The sequence below is a fragment of the Budorcas taxicolor genome, chromosome X (genome assembly GCF_023091745.1).
Source record: "Budorcas taxicolor isolate Tak-1 chromosome X, Takin1.1, whole genome shotgun sequence".
Classification (NCBI taxonomy): Eukaryota; Metazoa; Chordata; class Mammalia; order Artiodactyla; family Bovidae; genus Budorcas; species Budorcas taxicolor.
In genome coordinates, this window is record NC_068935.1 from 26,961,413 (window position 1) to 26,983,746 (window position 22,334).

At 37.8% G+C, this 22,334-nt stretch overlaps 1 protein-coding gene across 1 annotated transcript in view; it reads left to right on the forward strand.

The window, feature by feature from the left end:
- The window catches only part of DOCK11 (dedicator of cytokinesis 11), a 207,495-nt gene that overhangs the window by 145,375 nt on the left and 39,786 nt on the right, over nt 1-22,334 (forward strand). The window contains exons 36-42 of the mRNA XM_052663006.1: nt 558-669; nt 6,929-6,995; nt 8,497-8,544; nt 10,347-10,489; nt 11,786-11,901; nt 15,228-15,365; nt 18,926-19,108. Of these exons, the coding sequence (XP_052518966.1) occupies nt 558-669; nt 6,929-6,995; nt 8,497-8,544; nt 10,347-10,489; nt 11,786-11,901; nt 15,228-15,365; nt 18,926-19,108 (807 nt within the window). The remainder of the gene's footprint in view (nt 1-557; nt 670-6,928; nt 6,996-8,496; nt 8,545-10,346; nt 10,490-11,785; nt 11,902-15,227; nt 15,366-18,925; nt 19,109-22,334) is intronic.

Here is a 22,334-nt window from a genome sequence, read left to right on the forward strand (position 1 = left end):
AATCCTCGAATAAGTCAGATCTTGTCATGCTTAACTGATATTTAAACAAAAGTCACTAAATAATAGGAACATCACTACTTTGTAGAGGCTCCAATTTTGAAGTATTACTGGGTCCTTAGTAAAATTATCTTGTAATATCATTAAGCTTCCTTTTAAGATAGATTTTTCTGAACTATTATTTAGAAGTTGAATTTTAATAAACTCTTAATGAGATTCAAGTTAAAAGGTTTAAAATGTAAGTTTCTCCTTGACATAAAAGCTATTTTTCCTAGAATACCCACATATGATTTAAAACATTACCTTACTAAAACACAGGACTTAGGGAATACACAGTATATTCATGGCCATATCTTGATGAAGACTGCAAGATAATTTCCAGTGATATTACTAGGTGCAGTAGCAACAAAGACTCAGCCCATTTACCTTCCAAATGTGGTTATCTGTGACGTGCTTAGAAGTTTCCCAAACAGGACTAATTAAAACAGTTATTGAGTTAAAGGCTATGGGAAGCTAAAATAGCAGTATTGTTTGTCAAAAGCCTTATCTTTGTATTACAGACTCGGCAGAGTTCTACAAGGAGTAGTGTATCCCAGTATAACCGATTGGATCAATATGAAATCAGAAGCCTCTTGATGTGCTATTTGTATATAGTAAAAATGATTTCTGAAGGTGAGTTACCAGCATATTAATCATAGACTGTACTCCACTGTCACAGGTTCACAAGTTCATGTAACAAATATTTGACCATGATCTGCATGTAGGACATAGGCACAATTACAAACAGAACTTTGAAGACTTTGACCTTAGAATGTTCCTATATTTTAACTTAGAATAGATTCATTTCCATCATACAGGTTTGATTCTTTGAAATATTTTTTTCTTTAAAATTAATTTCTAAAGCTTCCCTTGTGGCTCAGTCGATAAAGAATCTGCCTGTAGTGCAAGAGACCTGGGTTCGATCCCTGGGTTGCAAAGATCCCCTGGAGAAGGAAATGGCAACCCACTCCAGTATCCTTGCCTGGAGAATCTCATGGACAGAGAAGCCTGGTGGGCTGCAGTCCATGTGGTTGCAAAGAGTTGGGCACGACTGAGACCAACACTTACTTACTGAAGTGAGGCAATAGTTTTAGAAGTGCTAGAGTATTTTTTTTCATGCAGAGCATAGAATACATTAAATAACCAAGGTAAACAGAAGAAAATAACAATAACCAAAAGTCATATTTAACACTGTAGCTTTTATTTGACCCAGGATTTACAAAATCAAATGCAAACAAAAAGACAGGAAGGGTTCTTTGAGGGTAAGGAATGTTGTCGTTATCTTCACAGGACCATTATACAGATTTGTATGGTGTCAGGTTCTTTTCCAGGCTGTTCTCTTTACCTTGATGTATAATTGTATTATTTATAATTTACCATTTCCTCTTTACCATATATAATAGAATATAAGCAAAGGATTTTCATAAACTGCATGTCCTTTGGAAGTAAAATCAGAAGGTTCTATCTCATTCCAAGTACCACTTTTGTTTACACAATTCCTTCCTCTTTCTTCCTTTTCTACTTTTTCTCACAAAGAAAGAAAAAAAAAACAATCATAAAACCACCCCAAAGACCCCCCAAAACAAAACAAACAAAAAACCTAGGGATTTCCCTGTAGCTAAGACGCTGCACTGCCAATGCAGGGGTCCTGGATTCAATTTCTGGCCAGGGAAATATATCCCACATACTGCACCTAAGACCCTGTGTGGCCAAATAAATATTCTTTTAAAAAAAAAAAGAGCAAGCAGAAGTGAAGAACATAAAAGCACCTGGGTTTTGGCCATTATAATAGAGTAGTTAAATTTTAATTTATCTTCTATTTAGTTTTTAGTAAATATTAAACATTTTTTGTAATGCAGAATATAAAAACGTAAGTTGATAGTTAACTTGCCAGAGAGATTGAAATACATCAAAAGTTAGATATGAATAGTTAATTCTAAAGTACATTAATAAAACAGTTTTACATAACTAGAATCTTCAAGCACTTAGAATGTATGATTTACAGTAAAAGTCAAATCATAATATAGTAAATTTTACTTATTTTCTATTTTGTTTTTAGTAAATATTATTTTAAACATTTTTTGTAATAATACAGAATATAAAAACATAAAATGAGTTGATAGTTAACTTGCCAGAGAGATTGAAACACATCAAAAGCTAGATATGACTAGTTAATTCTAAAATACATTAACAAAAGAGTTTTAAATAAGTAGAATCTTCAGGTACTAACAATGTATGATTTAGAATAAAAATCAAATCATAATACAGTAAATTTTACTTATTTTCTATATTTTGTTCTTAGTATTATTTTAAACATTTTTTGTAACAATGCAGGATATAAAAACATAAAATGAGTTGATAGTTAACTTGCCAGAGATTGAAAAACATCAAAAGCTAGATATGAAGAGTTAATTCTAAAGTACATTAATAAAACAGTTTTAAAAACTAGAATCTTCAACTACTTAGAATGTATGATTTAGAGTAAAAGTCAAAGATTATTGAGACTATGTTATAAGCTTCCATGTTTTGGGAAAGAAATATGTAAAGGGTGATAATTTTCAACCCTGGTGGTATTTCATTCCAAGAAATAATGAAACAAATTAACAACCATAGCCACAGCTTGTTTTTGTCTCCCCACAAGCTAAAGAGTGGGGGAATGTAGAAAGTGACTGCTATTATATACAGGCTTTTTTAAAGGATGATGCAGATATTCTAAAACTGTGGTGATGGTGTTACAAGTTTTTAAATATACCATAAACTACTGTATTGTGCTCTATATAAAAGAGTGAGTTTAATGGCACATGAATTCACTCAATAACTGTTTCTTCTAGAGGTTCAAGGATACAAGGGAAAAGAAAAACTGTAAAGAAAAAGGGAGTTGAATACCACCAGAGCCCAGGGAAAATGAGGGTGGTAGGGGGAGGAGAGAAGGGAGGAGGAGAGGGACAGGCATTGTTGAGTAGTTCTCCCCGCCTCCAGTCCAGTACACATGTGCACACTTGCATATGTATGCAAGCGCATGTGCACGTGTGCACACACACTGAAAACCAGTGACAAGCCACTGGCTGCTTTATGTTATGGGTAAAACCATGACTGTTTTGTTTCTTGAGGTCTCCTCTTGTAAATGCTGACCTTGCTTGCTAAATAGTTGGTCTTTGTTAATGAGGTTTTTCCTTCTTCTGTTCTTTTATTTTTAACAGCAAATTTTAATAAGTAATATACAGTTTGTCACTTCTTTTGTAATTTAAGTCATGTTGTATGGTATCTGTAAAGTCATACTCATTTTATTCTGAAAAATATCTGCTTCTGAATCTTTCTCAGTGTAAGTATTGTAGTTACCTTGTCAAGTCCAGTAAGTATTTCGCTTTATATGTATTTCAGGGTTGAACTCGTACAGTCCGTGCCTTTTAGGTGTTCTCTTGGCTGTCCTTTTTTTTAAGCCTTCTTATTGACTCATAAGGGCTTCCCAAGTGGCACTAGTAATAAAGAACTCACATGTCAATGCAAGAGTCTAACAGACTCAATGGATGGGAAGATCCCCAGGAGGAGGGCATGACAACCCAGTCCAGTATTATTCTAGAGAATCCCACGGACAGAGGAGCCTGGCAGGCTACAGTCCATCATGTTGCAAAAACTAGGACACAACTAAACCAACTCAGCATGGCACACACTGACTCATAGACACTAGCAGCTTAATTTCAACAAAAAGATGATAGACCTCTACACTTTTATATAGAAGCAGAGGGATTCTGAAAACGAAGTTTCTTTCTTTGTAGCTGAAATTTATTAACTGGCAATAAGTCACTGTTTCAAAGTCTTAGTCATTTGCCCAGCTTTTTATTGCCAGTATATTATATTCTGGGAAGTAGAATCAAAGTCAGGAATTATCAGTTACATAGTCTGAATGCAAATGTTAAATAGTCTGAATGGATAGGAAGACTGTCCTCTTGGAAAAGCAAAGCAGTCTCCTGAAGAGAGAGATGGAGCGATGGCTACTTTCCTTGTTTTTTAAACTGTGTCTTGACTTTTCTCTTTATTGAAGACCCCGAAGTGCAAGCCTGAGTCTCACCTTGTGGCTTTTCAGCATCATGGGCTGCAGCTGTAGCTCCATTCGTATTCTTGCTTGCTGTGGACTGATCACTGCAAGGTGTCTGGCTTCTGCTCTCTCTCACTGAAACGCGAAAAACACCCAATGATGGTCTTTTCACATTAGCACTTGAAGTAGAGTCAAAAGGAAATAGATATAAAGTGGTGTTGTCGTCTCTCCGTGTAAAAGGAGAAAATATGCTTTTGCTATAGTCAATCATACTTTCCTCTGAAGTTTCAGATATTTCAATAGGTAGGTCTTCTCCTGGAGAAATACTGGAAAGGCTCCGAGGGAAATCAATCTCAGTTCCACGCTTTGGTGTGGAGATCCTCTCTGAGGAGGTCCTCTGTGTGAAAATGGATTTGCTTTGTGGATGGCCAAGCCTGGCATCGGGAAGGCTGGAGTCATCTTGAAATTCATCCACTGTTTGAGGGCCGAGTGTAGGCGCTGAAGGGACAGTGCTAGATGACTTCTGACTGCCACTGCTTATTGTGATCGTCTTACTGCTGTTAGAGGAAATCTCCTGAGGGCTCTCTGGCACCTCAAAGACGTCCTGACTGTAAAATGGAACCTGAAGCTCGGAACTGTGTGGCTGTTTCTTTTTCCCTCTAGATTTCATCTGTTTGGTATTCGTTTGCGGTATCAGTTTGACAGCCACATGCCTCTCAGGTCCGGGCGGAGCGCCCCTGATCGAAGTAACTGACTCGCTCTTTTGAGACCCAGGGACGACGTCTTCATCACTATCAGAAAAAGAACTGGGAAACTCTTGCTGTTTCCTCTTGAGCCTAGCCAAAAGCTTCTTGTTTTCTTCTCTTAATTTATTCCTTTCTGCTGTGAGCTCACCAATAAACTTCAGATTTTGTTGTTGGATATCATAAAATTCTTGCTGTAGCGTATTTCTGTACGTTTCGTTTACTGTACAGCGATCACATACTTTGGCGTTTAACTGACCTCGCAGGTCATGGATAGTGTCATTCAGGGCTCTCTGCTGCTGCATCAACTCTTTAATTCTGGATATGGAGCCTGTCCACCTCCCGTCTGACAATCGCTCTTTCCTCAAACTGGTTACTTTCCCCTGAAGTCGGCGTAACTCTCTGTCATGGAGCTCTTTAAGTGTTAGCCAGGTTTTTTTAAACTCTTCAGAAGACACATCACAGAGGCTAACCTTCTGCATTTTATCTTCTTCGGAAGAGCTCTGCCCGCTTTCCCTGTCTTCTTCACCCACATCCCCCGCCTTCATCTTGATTCTCTGACTGGGATTGGGAAACTGGAGACAGGCACCACCAAAAAATGGCGGAAGGGCCGTTAACTAGAACTGGGCCGCGGACCGATCGAGAGTTTCACCCCTTCTACAGACCTGTGACGTGGTCTCAGGGCACCGGATGGGCGAGAGGATGGATCAAAGATGGCTCAGGGGTGGACAGCAGGACGTAGGTGGGGGGCAGGAAGGAGACACCAGCCTCCTTTTGCCGAGAAGAGCGAAAGCACAAGGGAGGGAAGATGGCGCCTTCCAGCCACCGTGCCGGACTGGAGACTCGAGAGACTGGAAACGCAGTGACTTCTGGGAAAGCCCCGCTGAGCGGAAGTGCATCCCAAAAGGGGGGGGGGGGCTTGGAATTTACCCCTTGCTTTATTTTTGAAACAGATTTATTTGACCCAATTTTAGCATCTTTCTTCCTGACAGTCAGTGTTTTATAATCATTGAGAAGCACAAATACCCATGGTCATTAGTAAGTTAGACGTAAAGTCAAAAGCCATGCACTCTCTCCTTCCTGTCACCCCTCCGTTTAGGCAACATTGCTTAGTCGTCCATTCCTAGATTTAGAGGTTCTCGGGAGACTGGCAATTCTGTAACTGATTACTGTTGCGATCCATCCTAGAGCTTTGCTGGTGGCTCAGTAGGTAACGAGTCTGCTGGCAATGTGAGAGAGCCAGGTTCAAACTCTGGATCGGGAAGATCCCCTGGAGAAGGAAATGGCAACCCACACCAGTATTCCTGCCTGCAGAATTCCGTGGACAGAGGAGTCCAATGAGGCTACTGTCCATGTGGTCACAAAGAGTCAGACACGACTGAGTAACACTTTTACTAGGTTTTTAAAATTTAGAAGTGAAAGTGCTGACACCATTAGCTATATCTGAATAGGTTAAAAAACGGAATGGAAGGTTAAGTGGGGGTAATATTTTTCTCTTAAAAAAGTTTCAGTGAGTGTGTTGAAATTAAAAAAAAAAAACTCAGAAGTATATGTGATATAGGTTTAGGGGCTTTTATATCTAAAATAGTTGTTTCATGAATCTGTGTGGTATGTATGTATATTGCTAGAACTTCAGGGTTAATAATCCAAAGAGGAGGATAATAAGTTATCACTTTTCCTCTCAAGTTCTCAAACTTTTTAGTTCTCCGAGTCCCTTGAGTAGCAGGCAAACGTGCTTGACCCTACCTTCGGAACAATGCACATAAATGCACCATTTTGCATAAAATTTTAGGAAAAATCCCAGGTCTACTTCGCTTCCTGTCTTCAGTTATGATAAGCCATCGAAAAGAACATTTATAAAGTAAATAAAAATAATGTTAAAGTTGAAAATAATTACAGATTAAGCAGTATATTTGGAATTAATTCAATAGAGTGTATTGTGGGTATTGGGCAGTGAGATGAGATAGGAGGGCAGGATTCAGATGAGACAGAACTGGTTATGAGTTGATGGTTATTGAAACTAAAGTTATGTACTTTGGAATTCACTGTGCTATTACTATTTGCTGTTATGGTTTCTGCTATTTCAAGCTGTAACACTTTATTCTATTTTCAGATACACTCTTAACTTACTGGAACAAGGTATCTCCCCAGGAGCTCATAAACATTCTCGTACTTCTAGAGTAAGTTGTCTTGTTTTCATAAAATTTCCTCTTATTTTTGGGAGCTTAATGTTTATAGTTAATGAAATATTACTCCTTTTTTGTTTTCATCAGCATATTTGTACATAATGTAGGGAATGTTAAACTATTTTCATAGTTTATGGGTTGACATATAGCTTCTTCACACATAGAAGAAAATACTTGTGGTATTATAGAAAACTCTAGCTAATAATAGCCCATCTTTGCAGACCATCTGGAATCTTTGTGTGATCTGGGAAACTGGAAGTGGCACCAGCTGTCCTAATCATTCATTTAGAGCAGATGCTGGGTTAATGGAGCCCCTTAAATGTTGGAGTTTAGAATGTGTACCCTTAGATAGAGCCAAGTAATTCTACCCACTTCAGAAATGTGTGTTTGTGTGTATATGTATATATATTCCAAGGTACTTGAGGGGAAAAAAGCTAGCATTTTTTCCTAAGTGGAGGGGGGAAGTTGACCTGTATTGTTTGCTGAGCTATTTTATTGAAAGGTAAAATAAAAATTAGAGTGAAGTGTAATTTCTAAATACATTTTAAAATAAATAGTACACAACCTCATGCGAAGAGTTGACTCATTGGAAAAGACTCTGATGCTGGGAGGGATTGGGGGCAGGAGGAGAATGGGATAACAGAGGATGAGATGGCTGGATGGCATCACTGACTCGATGAATATGAATCTGAGTGAACTCCGGGAGTTGGTGATGGACAGGGAGGCCTGGTGTGCTGCGATTCATGGGGTTGCAAAGAGTCGGACATGACTGAGCGACTGAACTGAACTGATGATATTGTATGTGCATGTCCAGCAAAACATTTGGAGAAAATATTTGCAAACAAAGCAGGATTAAAAAAAAACTACTCTTTATTATATTGAAATATTCACTAATGAAAATAGATGATGTTGTTGGGGATTTACTTTAAAAATATGGAGGAGGTAGTAAGTGTGGAGGGAGGAGAGAAGACCTGTTTGGGGTAGAAGTTAAACAGGAGTGGCCATGAGTTGATAATTGTTGAAGCTGGTGGGTGCTGGGTATATGGGGTTTGGTTTGCTGTCCTCTCTATTTTGGATGTTTGGGATTTTCTATACTAGAAAGTGGTTTAATGCCATTATAAAAAATATAGCAATGGCCACAATTTTTAGGGCTTAAGAACCTATTTTGGTGTTAATGACTATATTAGAGACCTTTGCTGTGACACACAGTATAAAGCTTGAAGGATCATTTGCATTGATACGTTTTTTAAAAATATGTCATTAGAATTGTATATGAAGACCTGAGACTTTTTGGTGCTGAAGTAATTGTAGCAAATAAATGTAGAGTGATATAATGTGGCTGGTGGTTGTATATTTATTTGTATATACCAAAACATATTATTGTAATATGATTTTAAATAGGCCATTCTTTGTAACACATGAATTTTCAAATATTATTTGTTAAAATGCAAAGTATGGTAATATAGGACTAACATGCTACTGTTTTTCTTTCTAGAGTATGTTTGTTTCACTTTAGATACATGGGGAAAAGAAACATAGCAAGGTAATTCCCATAGCACTGCAATTTCCTCTTTTTTTCTTCTGTTCCAACAGAGGGCAGTCTTAATCATGCCATGTAAAACCTAGATGCTTCCTTTTGAGTTAGCCTAAAGATACTCAGTGGCTCAGATGGTAAAGCGTCTGCCTGCACTGCGGGAGACCCGGGTTCGAGCCCTGGGTCGGAAAGATCCTCTGGAGAAGGAAATGGCAACCCACTCCAGTACTCTTGCCTGGAAAATCCCATGGACGGAGGAGCCCAGTTGGCTTCCATCCATGGGGTCACAAAGAGTCGGACACGACTGAGCGACTTCACTTTCACTTTCACTTTCTTTAAGATACTCATGATTTATTTAATGCTTCTCAACTTAAAGTTGAAATTAACCTGATGTGAAGTGATACATTTTTTTTAAGTTTTCCAAGGGTAATGGTTAGACTGATGTGCACAGTTTCCGGTCTAATCCTAGAACAGATGCTTGTCTCTTCTGAAGGATGTGAGATAAGACTAGATCCAGGGGAAGGCAAGAAATTGTCAAGTGAGGACAACTGTCAGTTGTATACTTTTGTCTACAACCTATCAATATTCACCTCAGTTAGTAATGTAAACAGAAATCCCAAACAGTAATTGCGACATGCATTATATATTATTTCTTTCTTCTTTTTGCTGTGCAAATCTTAGTGAAATAAATACTTTAGAAAATGTTTGTGGGATCCCATGGAGAAGATTACTTGCTTATTTTGATAAGATATATTTCAGAGGTAGAGTTAGTCATTAAAGGAACTTAAATAGAATTATTTTCTTTATTAAAGTAAATTTCATGGCACTTCCAAAAACTAAAAGAGGTAGTTTGAAAGAAAGTGAAAGTCGCTCAGTCATATCCGACTCTTTGCAGTCCATGGCATTCTCTAGGCCAAAATACTGGAGTGGGTAACCTATCCCTTCTCCAGGGGCTCTTCCTGACCCAGGAATCAAACTGGGATCTCCTGCATTGCAGGCATATTCTTTACCAACTGAGCTATGAGGGAAGCCCAAAGAGGTGATTTGGATTAGGTTTTTGCTGAGACTCTGGGACATCCTAATAATTCAGGTGATGATTTTTGTTGTCTTCCCAGCGCTGGGAGCTGGTTGGGAACTGGTATGGGAACTACCACGATGAACCTTAACCTCTAAGATTCTGGTGACCTGCCCTCTGTGTTTACTAGAGGATTGACAAACTCTTCTTCTTTCTCAGTCCCTGCATTACGTAGTTGTTAATTTTTTTTAATGAAACCCTAAAATTAAAGGAAAACAAAATAAAAATGTGCAAATAGACATCTATGTAGAGTAAAAAATTCTGATCCAAGTTTAACTCCAGTCCAGAAACAGATTAGATACGTGCTCATTCTTAAATATCTGACTCCAGGAAACCACCCTCTGCCACGTCAACTCTTGAGTGTCCCTCTCATTGTTTTCTCTGACTCTTGCCTTTCCTTATCTCCTGAGATAAAGATGGAATCTTATTGGAGTATTGTCTACTCTGATATATTGTCCACTGTCTGATATTTTTGAGAAGAGGAAGGAAAGTAAGAAACTAGCTTTAAATTCTCTAAATTCCTTACTTGTATTCTTGTAGTATAAGGTATTTTAAATATACAGAAAGCATTATACAATTCCCAATGATGTCTCATTTAAGCCAAATAATAATTGGTAGAATATTGAGCATAGCACAGTATTTATGTGAAAACCTAGTCATTTATTAGTTTAAAAAAATATAACATTGAGATACAGTATAAGAGTAATCCATTTCCTAACTTTAACATTTATTTTAGGGTGCATGATGCCTGGCTGTCAAAACACTTTGGAGTAGACCGAAAATCACAAACCATGCCAGCTCTCCGAAATAGATCAGGAATAATGCAGGCCCGGCTTCAGCATCTTAGTAGCCTGGAAAGTTCATTTACACTTAATCACAGTAAGTGCAGAATGTGGGTAGGGTACCCATTTGAAACAGACAGTAATACTGTTTACCCTAAATCACCAGTACAGCTGGAGATCATTTCACATCTCAGTTTCTGTACAGTCATTTCGTCGTATGTGAATGTAATATCAAATATGCATGGATTGTTTTTAGCAATTTTAGTTAATAGTGAGTTCTTAGTTTAATATGAAGGAAATTAATTTTCTCATTGAATTATTATTCTTATATTATTTTACATTCAATGTCTTTTATCCATACCTTAATGCAAATAATGACATTTGAATATAATAGTATATATAATATTTGTTTAGAGTGACTATTGTTCATTCAGTAATTATTAAGGTATTACCCATGCTGAGCTGTCTGTAGAAATTAGAGCACTGTAAATACTATTTTGACAAAGATGTATTTCACACAGGTTGAAATATTGACAAGTTCAATAGGACAAGGAGGAAGCTAGAGGGTCATATAAATGAAAGCTATCCTCTAAAAAGCAAATCTTAATAAAAAGTCAAAAGAGTGAGAAAACGTTCATTTCCATACAGTCCTTTAAAGGTTGCATAAGAGGAAGCAAGCAGAACTGGCTCTGCCGTAAGGACTAATAATAAACACAAATGTCTTGAGCAGATGGATGCTGAGCTACTAGACTCAGGACCTTTCAAAAAAAATGCAAGTGGTACAGCCTCCAGCTTTGTTTTTTGTCACTTGTAACAGTGTAACGAACCTATATCTTTCAGTTGGCCCAGATGCTTTGTTTTCCTTCAGATTTAGAAACAAGTCTCACACCATTGGCATCATTGAAAACATCAGGCCATAGGGAACCCCTGTACATAACGTAGCTGCATTTCTATGAGTTTCTCATTTTTGCACATATAACTAGCAGCATAGTCTAAAATGCCTCCCATGTTATTTCTTAGTTACATACCTAGTTCACCACTCACATCTTGTCTACAAAGAAGTTGGCATCTATTTATTTGTGGCAGAGCTGTTGATACAGAGCTTAAGTTAAAAAAAAAATAGCAGAATTGATTAACCCAGATCGTATTTGATTAAGGAGTAAATACAGCGAAACTCATTAAGTCTGCAGGTGGGCAGACTGAATGAGATAGTAATGAAAAATGGACTGCAGAATTTCTGTATGAAGTATTAAGTTTGTTCTTTGCGAACCTGGTGTCTTTTTGCTTGTCTCTCTCTCTCTGAGTCTTTGGGAGAGAAAATCATTCAAAATTGTTATGTGAATACCTGTGTCATACAGTTTTAATTTCCTTTTTTTTTTTTTTCAAATTTCAGGTTCTTCAACAACTGAAGCAGACATTTTCCATCAGGCACTTCTTGAAGGAAATACTGCTACGGAAGTTTCCCTAACAGTATTAGATACCATATCATTTTTCACTCAGTGTTTCAAGGTAAAAATGAAAGGTTAGGATTCAGTTGGTATCATTGCAAAGAAAATATGCAAAAATTAACTAGGCAGATGAAGCTTAGTATAAAATCCCCCAGTGAGCAGTCAAGAAACTTGGGTGGCAGATCTAGTGTGACCTCAAGAAATAACTGAGTCTCAGCCTTAAAATGAGAGAGTTGGACTGTTAATAATTTGTTCTTCATTTCCCTTCTCTGTTATTTTTGTGTTTAAAAACAGGTTTTTTCATACTTTTGTGAAAATATCCAGTCATTTTTAGCCTAAATTATGATTGAGTCAGCCTGTCCAAATACCTGTTGAGATGAGGTGTCTTGTCAAGCCAGATGATATCCAGACTGGCTGGCTGGCGTCCCTTGTCAGGGGTTTATTGGTTTTATTCAGATACTTGCCTCTCAGTACAGATCATCATTGCTAGGATTAAAAAATAGAAGAAGAAGAAATTAAAAGCAGTTATCTTGCAGGGTTGTTTAAGGTGTAAAATGAGATAATGGATGTTGGATTGCTTTGAATAAACATTATATAACTATGTGTTTTGCTTAGTCATCAGTCGTGTCCGACTCTGTGATCCCATGGTTCTACCCTGCTAGGCTCCTCTGTCCCTGGGATTCTCCAGGCAAGAATACTGGAGTGGGTTGCCATTTCTTCCTCTAGGGAATCTTCCCAACTGAGAGACTGAACCCAGGTTTCCCGCATTGCAGGCAGATTCTTTACCAGCTGAGCTACCAGGGGAGCTCATATAACCATAATGTGAGGCAACAGTAGTGGGAGAAGTCACAAGTGAAAGCTGGCTCTTCATCTGAGTTACACAGATTTTTCTTCTTTTCTTTCCTCTTCTCAAAGTAATTCAGTTAATTGCTTCAGGCTTCCAGATTTACTATGGAAACCAGGCCTATGCTTTTCAAAGAGTATAAGGGAAAACTGAATGAGATAGTAATGAGAAATAGACTGCAGAATTTCTGTATGAAGTATTAAGTTTGTTCTGATTAAATGCAACCCAAATTCATTTTTTATTATGCCAGTAAATAAGACATTTGGTCTTAAGGTTTGCATTGTTTTTTCTTCCTCCTAGTCAGAGATTTCTTATTTATGTAACATACATCTCTTGTTAGTTGACAATCTCTGTTAGATGACAGGCACCATCCTAAGTGCTTTAGAAATATTAACTCACTTTTTTATTGTGGGACTGGAGGTAGAAAAGAGGACTGCAGATGGGCACCAAGCATTTTTTTGAGATGATGGGAATGAGTGGATTGCAATGACTGCACGACTCTATAACTTTACTAAAAATAATTGAATAATAAATTTAAAATAGCTAAATTTTGTTGTATATAAATTAAACCTCAGTCAACTTAAAAGCACAAATATTAACTCACCTTTAATCCTCACACTAGCTTTGTGATGTAGATACTATTATTTTTCCCATTTTAAAGTGAGAAAAGTGAAGCTCACAGGGAACTTAATGTCACATAGCTAGTCAGTAGCAGATCAGGAATTTAATCTTGGCTAGTTATCACAAGAGTCCTTGCTTCTAACCACTACCCCATGCTTTTAAATAAACTATGGGAGGAACCAGAAAGATGGAGCATCATTCTGGGATTCTGGCTATCAGTGTTACCATTAAATCTGTTACAAATATGCATATGGTTTTGGGCTTCCCTGGTAGCTCAGATGGTAAAGCGTCTGCCTACAATGTGGGAGACCCAGGTTTGATCCCTGGGTCGGGAAGATCCCCTGGAGAAGGAAATGGCAACCTACTCCAGTACTCTTGCCTGGAAAATCCCAAGGACCGAGGAGCCTGGTAGGCTAAAGTCCATGGGGTCGCAAAGAGTTGGACACAACTGAGTGACTTCACTTCACTTGACTTCAAGGGAGGAGCCAGAAAGATGGAGCACCATACTTGGATTCTGGCTATCAGTGTTACCATTAAATCTGTTACAAATAGTCATATGGTTTTGGTTTTTTGTTGTTACTTGTGGTCAGTTTGTAACCTGCTAATTGGTTTCTTAAGGGATAGGAGAGCAGGGCTGAAGACATTATCCAATGCATTCTTTTCTAAACAGGGTCACAAACCAATAGATACTTCTCTACAATTTCTAGTGTTTTATATCTTTACTTTAGTAAGTTTACGGAGTTGTGCAGTCATTACAATCCAATCATTCCCATTATCTCAAAAAGATCCTTGGTGCCCATATGCAGTCCCCCTTTCCACCTCCAGTCTCACAATAAAAAAGTGAGTTATTTCTAAAGCACTTAGGATAGTGCCTATCATCTATCAAGAGAGGTATGTTAAATAAATTAAGAAATATTTGAATAGAAGGAAGGAATAAGAGTGCACATTTTGAAATCAAATGTCTTATTTACTGGCACAATAAGAAATGAATTTGAGTTGCACATTAATCAGAACAAATTTGATACTTCATAAAGAGATTCTGCAGCCTATTCCTGATTAGTATTTAAGGAACCTTTAAACAGTTTGTGTAGTCTTTTAATTGTGATACCTGTTATTATCTCTACTCATAGAAGGTTTAATTGTCTCCAGTGGCTAGACATACACTACACATACATTTTAAAACGAATTGGATAATAGAATTTTAAAATAGAATTGATGTTTTCCTTAATTCTTACATTACTTTGTTTCTGTCAGAGAAATACAAAGGCTATCGGAGAAGGCAATGGCAACCCACTCCGGTACTCTTGCCTGGAAGATCCCATGGACGGAGGAGCCTGGTAGGCTGCAGTCCATGGCATCGCTAAGAGTCAGAAACGACTGAGCGACTTCACTTTCACTTTTCACTTTCATGCATTGGAGAAGGAAATGGCAACCCAGTCTAGTATTCTTGCCTGGAGAATCCCAGGGACAGGGGAGCCTGGTGGACTGCCATCTGTGGGGAAACACAGAGTCAGACATGATTGAAGCAACTTAGCAGCAGCAGCAGCAGCAGCAGCAATTATCATGTATCCATTTTTGATTTACTGATTTCTTAATTAAGAAGCAATTTAATTAGGTTAATAGAAAATACACTTCCCATAATAGTTCTGTATTTGCTGTGGTATACTGGAAAAAGAATTTTTTTCATCTATTTAAAAGTAGGCTATTAAGTATACCCTACTTATAGGCTATTAAGTAGTTTTTGTAGTATTTTGAGATTTCCAAGTTGAAAGATGGCAGAAATGTTTTTAGATTATGTTAAGCTTCTTATTGTTATTTTTCAAGCAGTGGTTTGATGAACAGGTATTGGTAAAGTCTGTTCTCTCATTTTAGGGGGAGCAGCATAAACTATTTGTTGAAAAAAGCTTTTTTATGTTTTCTAGAGTCAACTTTTAAATAATGATGGCCACAACCCATTAATGAAAAAAGTGTTTGATATTCATCTTGCTTTTCTTAAAAATGGGCAGTCTGAAGTGTCGCTGAAACATGTCTTTGCCTCACTGCGAGCGTTCATTAGTAAGGTAAGGAACAAATCTTTGTGGCTGCGAGTGGCCTTGCTTCTCGGTAAAAAAGATCAGGGGAACAGGATCTCCAAACCTCAGCTAATGAAGCCATTAAATCCTGTCTTCATAAACATTAATACAGAACAGCAAAATACAGAAAGAGGGCCTGACCATGAAGTCCCTAAAATCAGCACGTGCTTTTAATTTCATCTTGTTATTCCTTTTTTTTTTTTTTTCCCCAGTAGGCCCCTTTGAGTAGTGTCATGGTAAAGTTATCAACTGCCAATATTTCTTCTCTTTGGTTTCTTTTTAAAGTATTATCATGCTAAAGATATATAAATTGTGAGTGCATTCATGTATAATCACTTTGAAAGCAGAGACAAGTTACAAAACCCCAGGGCCTTATATGATATCTTGCAAGTGATAGGCACTTAATACATGTTTAGATGAATAAATCCTTCCTTTCAGTGCTAATTGTATCTGTGGGCTCCAGATTTTCAGGCCATTTACATCATGTAAAACCTCAGACTAGGTGTTTAGGAACAAATATGACTCAGCAAAAATTTATTGCTGGTCTGTTAAGCATCAGAAACCTAGATGGAGTTAAAATTATGGAAAGGCACAGTCTAGGCTTCCACTCTGGTATGTGTAACTCCAACAAGACAAATTCAGTTTTTTGTAGAATAGGCTAACTGAGCAACTTTTTTTGTCATTATTTGCATGGCAACTTATTGTCCCAAATTGATAGAAAAGTAGATGATTTTGAAGGTTTAATTTTAAATTGCCATTCTTTACTGCAATTTTGGGAATAAAGAAATAAATGGAAAACTGAGTTCAGTGGAAGTGTATGAAAAGAAACTAAAGGAAAGAGATTCAGAAATAATTCATTTAATGAACAGTGACTGGATGTGTAATTACTGGTGTCAGACTTTGTGTCAAAGATACAGTCTGAGGGCTTATTGTCCAGTAGAGGAAAGCACACATTGATGCACATCTACAAATACCATTAGGGTAAAGGAAGCCTACAGAGAACTGAGGGTAAGTGGAAGGACAGGAAACACTCATTGAGCACCATTTCTCTGCAGCACTGAAGTTAGGATTTAGTTTGGACTCAGCAATTGAGATGAGACTGAAGAGGTCAATGGGGACCAGATGGTTGTATCCTCATGTTTTTCAGTTAGATTTCATCTTTTAGGTGTTGGGAAGCAGGAAAGCAACATAATTAGATTTGTATTAAGAAAATTGTTACAGGTATGGGAAAATCTCTTTGAATATAGGACAGAAGCATAATCTCTGCTCTCATGCAGATTTCAGTGGGTGGAAGGGGGAGAGAAAATAAATAAGTAAATAAAATAGTAATCGGAACAAGCTCTTGGAAGGAACCAAGGTGGTGAAATAGAAGATAATGATTTGTGGGGGTTACTTTTGATGGGTCTGTCACTTATTTTTATATTTTAACTTTTTAAATTAAGACTTTATGTTTTGAAATCAGTTTTAAATTCACAGCAAAATCCAATGGGAAATACAGAAATTTCCTGTATATCCCCACCCCTGCAAACATACATACAGTCTCCCTCATTATCAACATCTGCCACCAGAGTGCTGCATTTGTTACAACTGATGAATTTACATTGACACATAATAATCTTCCTCATCGGCTCCCCTGGTGGGTCAGTGTTAAAAAGAACTCGGCTGATAATACAAGAGAGTCAGGTTCAATCCCTGTGCTGGGAAGATCACCTACAGAAGGAAATGGCAACTCACTCCAGTATTTTTGCCTGGGAAATCCCATGAACAGAGGAGCCTGGCAGGCTAAAGTCCATGTGGTCGCAAAAGAGTCAGACACAACTTAGCAACTAAACAACAACAGTCTTTCAAGGTGCACAGTGTACATTAAGGTTCATTCCTGGTGCATATCCCATAGGTTTGGACAAATGGCGTGTACCCATCTTAGTATCAAACAAAGTATTTTAACTGCCCTAAAAATCGCCGTCAATTCACCACTCCCCTCCCCACCACCCCTGGTAGTCAACCGTCTTTTTACTGTCTCCCCAGTCTTGCCTTTTCCAGAATGTCATACAGTTGGAATTTGGGTTTGTCACTTCTAAAATGAGACCTGAAACATGAAAAGGGGCCAGCCACTTGAAAAGCTCAGGGAAGAACATTCTAGGGAGAAGGGATAGAGCTTGAAATTCTGGGAACTGAAAGTTCAGTTTAGCTGGAATGGAGTGAATTAGGGAGATCATCAGCATACCAGTGGCAGTTGAAGCCATGGGAGTGGTTTAAGTTCCCCTGGAAGAGTAAGAACAGCAACGAAAAGTTAAGAGCAGTGTGTTGGAGAAAAGCAACATAGAAGGGGTTGGAAGAGGAGTCTGTGGAGGAGATGAAAGGGAGCAGTCACAGAAATAGGAAGAAAGGCAAGAAAGAAGCCAAAGGAGAAGAGAGTATCAGCATTATTATGCAATACAGAGTGGTCTAATAAGGTAGAAAGGGAGCCCATTGGAATTGGCATTACAAGGTCATTGATAATTTTGGTCATTGCCCACTCAGAGAAGTGATAGATAGAAGACTTCCTATAGCAGATTAACTGCTCTACCGCTGTGCCTTCCCTTCCTGTATATACAGAAGTATCCTGCCCAACAAGATTTATTTAATCTGGTGAAACCATTGATGAGATTTTTTCAATGCCAGCTAGAAAACATTTATTAAATGTTCATTAATAGATGAAGATGCATAAACAGTAAGAAGCATTGTACTTAGTGTTAAGGTGATAAAAAGAAGATAGATTCCTATAATATGGACTTACATTCAGTATTTCTGAGAAATAATTTTGAAATAAGGCCCTAGCCTTACCTTGATTCCTATAATATGGGTTTAAATCCAATACTCCTGAGAATGATTTTGGAAGAATCTAGCTTCACACTCCTTGAAAAAAATCCATTGTGTACCCTGGAGCAGCTTAGTACTCACTTGCCGAGACATGTAAGCATGGAAGTTTGCAATAAGCCTATGTTCTATGTATAGCTTATTTTCCACAAAGCAGATTGAATGCATTCCAATACTTTTGTCACTTGCCTGTTTTGAGGATTAGATAGTCACTTTTGTACTTTTTCTATGCCAACCTGTATTTTACTCAGCACTGTTTATGAGTAGAGGGTGCACATGTTTCTGTTTGTGTGGGTACAATTCGTCTATACTCCATTTTGTTAAAAGATCAACTTTATTTGCTGAATAGATTCTTGATATAATTTTCCCAGCATTTGGAAGTTTATAATATAAGGAACTGTTTAAATATAAAGCAAAAGAGTAAGTAATGCAGATTGGCCTTCCCATTTTTATGGCCCAAATTGAGACCATCATCATGAAATGAGTCATGATTTCAGTGATTCATTATACATGCTGGTCTTTATGTTTTTATCTAGCTTAGGTTCTCCAGAGTTGTGCCCTAATCTTATGTTGATTGTGTATCCTCAACGCACCCAGCTTAGTTTTAGGGAGAATACTGTAGGCACTTGATAGTTGATTGACTTCTGTTTTATGGCTTTTTAGATAATTATTTATGTTTTCCTATTGTTTAGTTTCCCTCGGCCTTTTTCAAAGGAAGGGTAAACATGTGTGCTGCATTTTGCTATGAGGTTTTAAAGTGCTGCACGTCAAAGATTAGCTCAACCAGGAATGAAGCCTCTGCACTTTTGTATCTTCTGATGAGAAACAACTTTGAGTACACCAAAAGGAAAACCTTTTTAAGGACACATCTGCAGGTCAGTGAAAACCGAAGCTTCTCTTTCTTCTGTTCAATCTTTAGCCTCTCTACATTAAGGTATAGAGCTTCCCAGGATAATACAAAGCTATTAGCCACAGGTGGCCATCTAGCACTTGAAATGTGGCTAGTCTCAATTCAGGACATATTGACTTTTAAAGATTAAGTATAAAGAAGTAAAATATCTCAATTGTTGGTTTTTTTTTTAATAGTTTTTTATTTTTTTAATTTTAAAATCTTTGGTGTTCCCAAACATGAACCCCCCTCCCACCTCCCTCCCCATAACATCTCTGTGGGTCATCCCCATGCACCAGCCCCAAGCATGCTGTATCCTGCGTCAGACATAGACTGGCGATTCAATTCTTACATGATAGTATACATGATAGAATGCCATTCTCCCAAATCATCCCACCCTCTCCCTCTCCCTCTGAGTCCAAAAGTCCGTTATACACAGCTGTGTCTTTTTTCCTGTCTTGCATACAGGGTCGTCATTGCCATCTTTCTGAATTCCATATATATGTGTTAGTATTCTGTATTGGTGTTTTTCTTTCTGGCTTACTTCACTCTGTATAATCGGCTCCAGTTTCATCCATCTCATCAGAACTGATTCAAATGAATTCTTTTTAACGGCTGAGTAATACTCCATTGTGTATATGTACCACAGCTTTCTTATCCATTCATCTGCTGATGGACATCTAGGTTGTTTCCATGTCCTGGCTATTATAAACAGTGCTGCGATGAACATTGGGGTACATGTGTCTCTTTCAATTCTGGTTTCCTCGGTGTGTATGCCCAGCAGTGGGATTGCTGGGTCATAAGGGAGTTCTATTTGCAATTTTTTGAGGAATCTCCACACTGTTCTCCATAGTGGCTGTACTAGTTTGCATTCCCACCAACAGTGTAGGAGGGTTCCCTTTTCTCCACACCCTCTCCAGCATTTATTGCTTGCAGATTTTTGGATCGCAGCCATTCTGACTGGTGTGAAGTGGTACCTCATTGTGGTTTTGATTTGCATTTCTCTAATAATGAGTGATGTTGAGCATCTTTTCATGTGTTTGTTAGCCATCCGTATGTCTTCTTTGGAGAAATGTCTATTTAGTTCTTTGGCCCATTTTTTGATTGGGTCGTTTATTTTTCTGGAATTGAGCTGTATAAGTTGCTTGTATATTTTTGAGATTAGTTGTTTGTCAGTTGCTTCATTTGCTATTATTTTCTCCCATTCTGAAGGCTGTCTTTTCACCTTGCTGATATTTTCCTTTGTTGTGCAGAAGCTTTTAATTTTAATTAGATCCCATTTGTTTATTTTTGCTTTTATTTCCAGAATTCTGGGAGGTGGATCATAGAGGATCCTGCTGTGATTTATGTCGGAGAGTGTTTTGCCTATGTTCTCCTCTAGGAGTTTTATAGTTTCTGGTCTTACATTTAGATCTTTAATCCATTTTGAGTTTATTTTTGTGTGCAGTGTTAGAAAGTGATCTAGTTTCATTCTTTTACAAGTGGTTGACCAGTTTTCCCAGCACCACTTGTTAAAGAGATTGTCTTTACTCCATTGTATATTCTTGCCTCCTTTGTCAAAGATAAGGTGTCCATATGTGTGTGGATTTATCTCTGGGCTTTCTATTTTGTTCCATTGATCTATATGTCTGTCTTTGTGCCAGTACCATACTGTTTTGATATTGACTATATGTTGAAGTGATATTTTGGATATATTGGTTTAAGTAAAATAAATCAAAATCCTCTTGTGTCCTTTTACTTTTTTATGTGGCTGCTAGACAATTTAATATTACACATATGACTCATATCCTGTTTCTATTGGACAACACTGCTTGAGAACAGGGATATTAAGAGCATAGATTCCAGATTCCACAAGTATCACACACTGTGTGACCTTAGTGAGGACTTCTTTAGTCTCTCCGTACCTCAGATGCTTCATAAGTAAAACAGTGGTAAATATCCATACCTACCTCATATGGTTATGGTGAGTATTAAAGAGATGATTAAGTAACAAATGAAATACTTGTGTTTTATCATGCTCCAGCATGCCCAGTTAGTTAAAAAATGAGCGAAGTCTCAAAGTTTAGTGGAAAACATGGACTCTGGAAACATACCTACCTGGACTTAAATCATAGCTTAGCTACTTACTTAATATGTGACTCTAGGGAAGTTACTCCGGAGAAGGCAATGGCACCCCACCCAGTACTCTTGCCTGGAAAATCCCATGGATGGAGGAGCCTGGTGGGCTGCAGTCCATGGGGTCGCTAAGAGTCAGACATGACTGAGCGACTTCACTTTCACTTTTCACTTTCATGCATTGGAGAAGGAAATGGCAACCCACTCCAGTGTTCTTGCCTGGAGAATCCCAGGAACGGGGAGCCTGGTGGGCTGCTGTCTATGGGGTCGCACAGAGTTGGGCACAACTGAAGCAACTTAGCAGTAGCAGCAGCATTGGCAGGAAAGTTACTCAGTTTGTCTTAACTATTTGCCTCATCTGTAAAATGAGGCCAAGTATGTTTTAGCTTGTGGGGTTTATAATGAGGGTTAAAAATAAAGTGTGTGTAGTACCAGGCACAAAATGCCTAGCTCATAATAGACACTTAGTATGTGGCAGTTGTTATTCAACATCTCCATAATTTTTTGTTTGTGTGATGAAACAGGTGTGAACTGAAACACAGTTGGGAGTTTTTGGCTCAGTTGCCCTCTTTGTAATATGGGAAATGCTTGGTCATATTTCTATCTTTACTGCCATGGTCAGTCCCATTGCAGTTGTTTGTTGGAGACTGGGTTATAAATAAGTAAATGGCCATAAGTAGGTTTTTAGAAACGTCATGAGAGATGTGAAACTCTCATAGAAGTATGTGCTTTCTGTAAAATGTTGTATCTAGTTCTTTTTGGATACTAGGTCTAGCATTATATGTTAGGGTGTCTAATACTTGCTTTCATAGAGATGTCACTTGAATACCACCTTCCTCCAAAGCATTTCTGCAATTAGTGTGCTGATATTTTTGAATTTCCCTATTAGGGTCCATTCTTCTGTGTTAAAACATCAATTTATCTCAAGTCCTATATTCAAATAGAAGTGAATTAATAAATTGCAGACTCTGGTTCTAAGTGCTAAATAAACTGATTAACTTGTAGTATTATGATTATGATCTTTTAAATCCTCATAACAGCTCTATAATGTAGGTATTGTTATTATCCCTATATTGCCTTTAAGGAAAGTGAGGCAC